General features: G+C 44.7%; 1 protein-coding gene across 2 annotated transcripts; it reads left to right on the top strand.

Moving 5' to 3' along the window:
• Positions 1–194: 194 nt before the first annotated feature.
• TMEM129 (transmembrane protein 129) lies at positions 195–7740 on the top strand. 2 transcript variants are annotated; one of them, XM_030947478.1, is made up of 4 exons: positions 195–673; positions 1874–2240; positions 4434–4593; positions 7107–7740. In XM_030947478.1, exons 1-4 carry the CDS (start codon positions 469–471, stop codon positions 7353–7355), a joined length of 981 nt encoding a protein of 326 aa, XP_030803338.1. In that variant the 5' UTR covers positions 195–468; the 3' UTR covers positions 7356–7740. The 2 variants fall into 2 exon arrangements, with proteins under 2 accessions (XP_030803338.1, XP_030803337.1); XM_030947477.1 differs by having other exon boundaries at positions 1766–2240.
• The last annotated feature ends 825 nt before the right edge of the window (positions 7741–8565 follow it).

Raw genomic sequence — 8565 nt, 5'->3', positions numbered from 1 at the left:
ACAATGATTGAGGCCATGGGCAGGGGCTGCGCGTCCCGGCCGGGCTGGGCTGCGCTGGGCTGGGCGGGCACGGGGCGCGGGCTCGGTCCAGCCCCAGCTGGAACGGGGACGCGGCGGGGCAGGCGCGCAGGGGCGGGAGGAAATGGATGGAGGGGCGGGGACCATCCGTGCGAGGAGAGGCGGGTCCCGCCCCGGCGGCCCCGCCAGCCCGGCAGCGCCAGCGCCGCGCATCCGGGGGTGCGGCGGGAACTACCGCTGGAGCGGGAGGAACTGCCGCTGGAGCATCCGGGGCTGCCGGAGGACTACAAGTGGAGCATCCGGGGCTGCCGGGGAACCACCGCTGGAGCATCCGGGGCTGCCGGGGGAACTACCGCTGGAGCGGCGGGAAGCACTGCTCCCCGCTGGAGCATCCGGGGCTGCGGCGGGAACTACCGCTCCTGGGGACCCCGGCGCCCCACGGGGCGCAGCATGGAGAGCCCCGCGGTGACCTTCACGCTGGCCTACCTGGTGTTCGCCGTGTGCTTCGTGTTCCCGCCCGACGAGGTGCGCTCGGCGGGGCTGACGGTGCAGAGCCTGCTGTCCGCCTGGCTGGGCAGCGAGGACGCGGCCTTCGTGCAGTACCACCTGCGGCGCAGCACCGGCACTCTGCTGGCGCACTCCCTGCTGCCCCTCGGTGAGTAGCGCCCCGGCTTCCCTAGAGTGAGACCCGAGCTTTGTAACCAGCGGGCTGCACCCACAAAGGAATTGCAGGTTGAGTACAGAATGAGGGGCTGGAGAGCAGTGCCAGGGAAAGGGACCTGGGGCTCTGGGCAGTGGAGAGTGGAACCTGAGCCAGCAGTGCCCTGGCAGCCAGGAGGGACATCCCTGTCCTGGAGACACCAGGCCCAGCATGGCCAGCCGGGCAAGGGAGGGATTGTCCCGCTCTGCTCGGGGCTGGGGCGGCCTCACCTCGGGTACTGGGGGCAGCTTTGGGTGCCACAAGAGAACAAAATCATTAAACTGTCAGAGAGTGCCCAAAGGAGGGCACGGGGATGGTGAAGGGCCTGGAGGGGAAGCCGTGTGAGGAGAGGCTGAGGGCACTTGGTCTGCTCAGCCTGGAGGGGACAGAGAGGAGACCTCAGTGCAGTTACAAATTTCTCATGAGGGGAACAGGAGGGACAGACACTGATCTCTTTTCGGTGGTGACAGTGATGGGACCCAAGGAACAGCCTGAGGCTGTGTCAGGGGAGGTTTAGGTTGGACATTAAAAAAAGGTTCTTCCCCCAGAGGGTGGCTGGGCACTGACCAGGCTCCCCAGGGCAGTGGTCACAGCACCAGCCTGACGGAGCTCAGAGTGTTTGGACAATGCTCTCACACGGTGTGACTCCTGGGGTGTCCTGTGCAGGGCCCAGTGTTGGAATTGATGATCCTTGTGAGTTCCTTCCAGTGCATCATCTTCTGTGATTCTGTGATTGACCAAGGAATGTTAATTGGCTTCCTTTAGCCATATAATTCCTCTGAAACTTAGTAGCATCTCGCAGGTAATTTTATTCAACAACCAAATTCAGATCACTTTCCTTTAGGTATATAATTCTGGTAAAAATCACTGATGCCTAAGAATTTACCTCAGCTTGCTTGAGACAAGAGGCTTGAATTTGAAGTCATCCAGAAACACAATACCTCTCTTGGAGGTGAGCTCACTGGTTAGATAACCATATGGTTATGGGGTATCTGCTTTTGCAGGTACTTAATTGTTTTCTGCAAGTAAGTTGTTTTTCCCTTGCAGGTTATTACCTTGGTATGTGCTTTGCTGCACCTGAAAAACATCTTTGTTTTTTCTACCTGGCCTCAAAAGAGTGGAAAACTTTTTTCTTCTTCGCTGTTCTCCTCCCAGCAATCACCAGTGCCCTGGCATATTACTGGTCACGGAAAGGTTGGAATAATCATCCGCTAGCCCGGACACTCGCTGTTCATGCCCTCCCACAGTCGGGCTGGAGGGCAGTAGCTTCTTCCATCAACACAGAATTCAGGAGAATCGACAAATTCGCTACGGGAGCGCCAGGAGCGAGGGTGATCGTCACGGACACGTGGGTGATTAAAGTGACCACCTACTGTTTACATGTTGCCCAGCAGCAGGACATTCACTTGACAGTGACAGACTCCAGACAGCATGAACTCACCCCAGACTCCAACGTGCCCGTGCAGTTCCTCACCATCCGTGTTGCCAGCATTAATCCCTACGTCAAGGCATTTGATATCCGGTAAAACAACTGCTAAACCTGTTATGTTACGTGTGTGCTGTTTGATGGTGCTGAGGGAGCACTTCTGTGACCAATCTGGAGACTCGTCCCTTCCTTTCTGGTCCCTGCCTGGTGTTCAGGGCTGCTGTATGTGCAGTTCTGCCATGCAGTGCAGGGAAGGTTGTTTAGTGCAACACTGAACACACAACGGATAAACAAAGGGATTGGCCTCTGTGATCCATTCTTAGGGAGAGGATTGTGCTGGATGCAGAAAGAAGTAACTGGATAAAATTAGGTGAGAGATGGAGAACAGGAATGAAAGGTAGAATTTTTAGTCTTATAAATTTTGGGTGAGGAGAAATAGCTATTTGTCTAAAACTGTCTTGTTCATCCACGACTTTGGATTTTTCCTTGTGATTTAAGGCTCACAATTTCATCACTGCTCAGAAGAGCTCTCACTGAGCTACTGCAAGCCAACTGCCCCTAAAACAAGGAAGACATTTTGGTCTCTTTCTGACTTATGTGTTCTCATAGCAGTAAATCATAACAATTGTGAACTGTTAGGGCTTGTTTTGCAAGGGGCCATGCTGTTTATCTCATTGGTTTCTGTGTAACCAGGCTTAAGTACAAGTTTGACAGAAACCTCTGAGTAGAAGGGTAATTAAGTCTTTGTTGTTGTGTTGTTAAAAGCCATCTTAGTGCTCCTAAAATTATATTTGAAAAGGTGTCTTTTTGCTGTAAATTTGTATGTCAGGAGCATTTATTAGGTAATTAAAAGCATGCAGATCACCAGACTTGTAGGTGTGCAGTGGGGCAAGCACGGGGGAGGCAAAGAGGTGATTATGGCAGAGATCCAGGTGAACAGAACTCAGAACAAGAGGTTGGTTAAGGTAAGCATGACAATGTTAAGAAAACAGACTTTTATAGACCTGTGACAGTGATGACCAAATTAGTATTAAACAACTAATGATTTTCTTCTGCAAGCAGTTCAGTGCCAGAGTACACCACAGCTGAAAAAAACATGACTTGTTTGACAATTCCTTTTATGGAAAAAAAGTCCTAAGCCAAAATTGTATTTTGTGACTAAACAGAATAGCATCAAGAACAGTGTTTAAAAGCTGTTCTAATAAGATGTCAGTGATAGTAAATCTCTGCTAGAATGTAGCAGAATCATACAGGGTCATTGTATATATCCAGAATCAGAATCAAATACAGTGAGGTGTTTCTGGAGGAAAAATGCTTTTGTGCAGATGGGCCACATTTCTCTGCATGTTGTGTGAATTGTTCCTCTGGTTATAAATGTCTCTGATTTGTATGGACAGTATCTGTTAAATGACATTATCCTATAGTAGTAAAAACTAAGCCAGCCTTGCATTGTGCTGGGCTCTGGGAATTCAGAGAGTGGTAGAAAAATGAGGGCAGTCTTCCAGGGACTTCTCTATGAAAGCTGTTTAATGAGTGGAAACATTGAGCTGGAGAGTTTTTGACACTACAGTTCAGAAGCCTTAAAAAGGGATGACAACAGGAATATATCACTGCAGGACCTGTGTGAGGTCTCAGGTGCCGCTTGAGTGCTGTGGACATCACTTAAATTTAATTTACAGAAGCAGCTGGTGTGAAACACAGCTTGCTGCAGCCTTAAATCAGCAGTGGTTTGTGACCTTTGTGAAATTTCTGTGATTTAGATTGTATCATAAAACCACAGAACCTGATAGATTGACATTCCTTTGCTGCTTGTGTAGAACTGTATCACCTTGTGATGCCTGCTGCATGATACAACTAATTTCTCCTAATTAAATTCCTCATGAGTTTATAATTGATAATTAGATATTGTCTAAGTAAAGAGGCATTAAAAAGGTGACAGAAGTGGTGCAAACAGCACTTTGCAGTTAATACATGATTTACATACCTTCATTGCTTTTGTTCATGCTGAATAATTCAAAAGCCTTTATTTTTGTATGATGTTTTAGCTGATCTCTTACATACCCTGCTGGCAATCTTACACAGATATGAATGAGGACAGCGTGTTCTGTTGACCAACTTGTGCCAGAACCAATAACTAAACAGCAGAAGAAAACAAGAAAACACAATTCTGTGTATTTATTCTGACTAATAAGTACCAGCTTTTCTGTGGATTCACTTCAGATGTTAACCTCTGCAAGGTATTTGGGTGGATAATCATGGTAACATTTTGCTCCATCTTCTCTTCTTCAGGTTGAACTCCACGGAGTATGGGGAGCTCCGGGAGAAGCTCCGTGCTCCTATCAGCAATGCAGCTAATGTTGTGATCCATCAAAGCCTTAGTGATTTATTTTTAGAAACCTTTACATCTCTGGTGGAAATAAACCAGACCTACCACGTTCCAAGCACTCAGGTGAAACTTTCTATCCATGTGAGACTGTAACAATTATACTTTCAATATAGATGAGCCTGTGATTACTGTGTAAATGATAAATGTTTACCTAGGGCTATCTCCAGTGAATTATTAAGAGAATTAATGGTTGTGACGTTAACAAAAAGGTTTTTTTAAAAATATGGATTAAATGACAAATTATGATTAAATTATAATTATCATGTGATTACTGCTTAATAATCCTCATTTAATAATTAAGCAGTATTCAGTCAGTAATTAAATGGTAATTGAATAGCAGTTAAACACCCTGCTACTCTCTACATTTCTAATAATTCAGCTAGCTTGCATACAATATGTTGGAGATATAATATAAACTGTTACTTACCTTTCTGTAGATAACAGATATCAAGTAAGGGATCTCTTGATCTCTTGAGGTCTTCTACCTACCTGAGGCTGCCCTACAGGAGAGCTCCATGGGCTTGGGGGCTGCAGTCACTCTCTTAGAGTGTGACTGGTGGTTAAACTGCCCCTTGGTGTGTGTGTACAGCTGTAGGACTTACAATTTCATCTTGTGATACTGATAAGCCCCTGATAAGAGATGGCCTAGATTCCTTAACTTCTTGAGAAGATACAGCCAAGCACAATTTCTTAGGGTCTGCACAGCCCAGGCTGACTCCAGTCAGGCCTCCTGGTCAATGATGCCAGGAACCCAAGTGCTCTTTGCTCAGTCAGGGTGATGCTTCCTTCACAAATGCTCACCTGCTGTGTCAGTAAACTCATCATAAACCTTAACTCTAGCTGCTGCTTCTGTTCCTGATACGGGGAGCAAACTGTATTGTGAGCATTACGGTTTTGAGACATGAGAAATGACATCGAGAAATAAAGTCCCCCTGTAATAATTGCTACTAAAATGTTACATGAACACATTTGGAAATTATGACCTTGCACTTGCAGAAGTGCAGGGTCATCATTTATGGGGAGCCAGAGCCACAGCTGCTGTTGCTGTTCTTTAGGCAGTTTGCTCCAATACAGCTTGCTTTTCTAGACAGCCAGGTTCTGCTGGATCTTCTGCTGAAATAAACTAATGATTCTTAATTGGGGTTTGCTTTGGTTATAATTATTATGGCTATTATTATATGGTGTTAATTATAACAGCACAGAGTCCTACTTCCAGTAATAGTCACAGAGACCTGGTCATTGTTATATTTGTGCAGCAGTTGGAAGTGTGACTGCAGCACTGTCCAGTGTACCAGAGGGAACCAATTAAACCAGTACTGGTGACCCTGCAGGGAGTCTGTGCCCACTGGTTCAGCTAATGGAGTGAGGGGCTGGTATCTTTGGTAGTGTTGTGCAGCTTATATGGTTTGTGAACTAGCTAAAATAAAACTGGATCAGATGTGTCTGCACATTTTGTTGTGTGTGTGATTGCACTGCCAGCAAAAAGAGGTGGTCACAGTAAAGAGAAGATATTAAAGCTGCTTTCTTGCAGAGCATTTAATTTGTGACACATTTAAGTGGCAGCTGAGCCACTGAACTTGGGTTTGACATTGGGTGATAAATTACATCACAGATGATGATAAGGATGTTAAACATACAACACTGAATTTTTCCCTATTCTGAAGCTCCATTAATATGTTGAAAAAATTAGTTAATCTTTCTATGCTAGAATTTTTCTTGCTTAAAAGCTGAGACCTAATTTCACAAGTTAAAGCTGAATAACTTGTGTCCATGTGGATCTGCTCCACAGCCCAGCTCACAGTGCAGCTGAGCAGGCACTTGAGCTGACAAGGGGAGAGTCACTGGAGATGGGAACTAGAGACCACATAGAGAGCTGATTTTTCTTCCACCAGGAGCATTTTGAACAGATTCATGTCTCTGTGCCTATTCAGTGTGCTGTCTTTTGAACTTTGCTGAGTTCTTGGACAGCTGGAAGATGTGGGAAATGCTAATTATTGTTTATTAATTGTAATACAAGATACTGTCCCCATATGCAACTGCAAGTTCATGTGGCATAATTAACTGTGAGCAAAATTGGTTATTCCAATTTTATCCAAAAAAATTAAGTGCATTTTTGGACCTTCAGATTGAGCGTTCTTATGTTCAGTACAGCCCTGGTTTCTTCATTTATGTCTCTTACTAAGAAAGATGGAAGATAGGAACAGCCATTTGCTGTTTAAGTGTTTGCTTGATTTGTTTTCCTTATTTTATACTGGTCCATTTTTTGAAAAATAGTTTGAGTGACAAAGCTGACTGCATGCTTACCTTGCTGTGGCTGCTGGAAGCTCTTCAGAGAGTGAAAGAATGTTTATTTTTTAGTAATTTTTGTTTAATTATTAGTCTCATGCAGCAGTTTTGGGTTTTCTGTTCAGAGAAAAGCTTTGCTGTCATTTGTTAGAGAGTGTTCTAGTAAAATCATCTGATACCCTGTGGTGGGACACTTCTGCCACAGATGATTTTCTAAAAGCCTTTGAAAAAGCAGTAACAGGAACCATTCTGTGCAGTACACAACTTTGATGGTTTTTCTCCTCCCTCAGGAGCTGGAGCCATGCATAGGCTGTATGCAGACTATTGCCAACATCAAGCTCATCAAGAACTGCCAGGAGCCCAACGAGGGGGAATGCCAGCAGTGCTACTGCCGGCCCATGTGGTGCCTCACCTGCATGGGCAAGTGGTTTGCCAGCAGGCAGGACCAGCAGCACCCAGAGACCTGGCTGTCGAGCCAAGTGCCTTGCCCCACTTGCCGAGCCAAATTTTGCATTCTAGATGTTTGCCTAATACGATGAGTAGTAACTTGGGTATGTTTTAACTTTTTTAATTTGACTGTGTTTCATAGTGGGTTTGGTTTAAGGCCTGCTAGATCTGTTTCTGAGACTTCATGTTCTACCAGGATACAAACTCTAGAGGTTTCTTTTCCAGTGTTGAAAACAGATGTAAATCTTTTCAGTTCCTTTCCACTTTTACCTTATCTGTGGATTTTACTCACACGATGTCAGCTTCTGGATTTTAATTTTGTTTAAACCCCCGTTTTCCTTTCTTACATTTTGGATGGAATAAGGTTATCCTTCTATATTTGCAGTACTGTTGTTTTTTCAGGTTTTAACATAGGTTAAATTCTTTATATTTTTAAATTTAACTTGGGTTTTGATTCTTTAATAAAGGGCTAACTGAGAAAATTGCTTTGGTTAGACTTCATTGATACTTTTGTTATTCTTTAATCCAGTTGTAAAGTTATTAATAATCTTTTCAGTTGTTTTTCAAACAAGTGCACCAGTTGTGTTCCTTCCGCTGGAAGGAGCTACCTCCACTACACATCTACCACAAAGGGTTGCAGTAGGCTGAGAAATGTAATCCCTGAAAATTTACAAATCCTGTATGGACATTTTATTCCATTAATTTGCCTCTAGCATACCTTTTGATGGATGACTTTATTTCAAACAGAAAGGATTTGTCAACCCATTTACCTACACTGCTAATGCATGGTTAAAATTTGTTGGTTTCCAGGAACTACATTGCTTAGGGTTTCAATGTTCTTTAGGTGATGGGACTTTTTTTACATACATTGAAAGGCGTGCAGCAAACATCTGAGCTTTAATTTTTAAATTAAAATCACAGGTGGGTCAAATAGAGAAAGGAATACTTTAAAGCTTTGATCTACAAGAATAAAAGCTCTTAATACCTCCCACCTGAATAATCACAAGGATCTTACCAGTAAATCATGGGCAGAAGTGGCATGCCAGTGCTTACATGACAACCTCTTGATTACCATGACAGGCAACTGGTTAGAGCAGGAGCAGGTGGCAGGATGTAGAAATGGTACAAGTATTGGAAGCACAACTGTGAAACATTTCATGAGTCTCAGCTGAGCTACAGGTGATGAATGCACCTACCTTGCACTTGCAACCAGCCAGGAAATGGTTACAAATGTGGCTGCAAGCGAGAATCCCTAGAGGGGTAAGGAATTGAAGACAGATCCGACAGCTTTGCTTGAAAATT

This window comes from Camarhynchus parvulus, chromosome 4, assembly GCF_901933205.1.
Source record: "Camarhynchus parvulus chromosome 4, STF_HiC, whole genome shotgun sequence".
In the NCBI taxonomy this organism is placed as follows: Eukaryota; Metazoa; Chordata; class Aves; order Passeriformes; family Thraupidae; genus Camarhynchus; species Camarhynchus parvulus.
Note: the sequence above shows the minus strand (reverse complement) of the source record. Positions and strands in the feature narration are given on the sequence as shown.

Coding starts and splice junctions, on each gene's coding strand:
- TMEM129 (XM_030947477.1), top strand. CDS start 469: ATGGAGAGCCCCGCGGTGACCTTCACGCTGGCCTACCTGGTGTTCGCC. Junction 674..1,765: donor GCACTCCCTGCTGCCCCTCG/GTGAGTAGCGCC, acceptor TTTCCCTTGCAG/GTTATTACCTTGGTATGTGC. Junction 4,594..7,106: donor ACCACGTTCCAAGCACTCAG/GTGAAACTTTCT, acceptor CTCCTCCCTCAG/GAGCTGGAGCCATGCATAGG.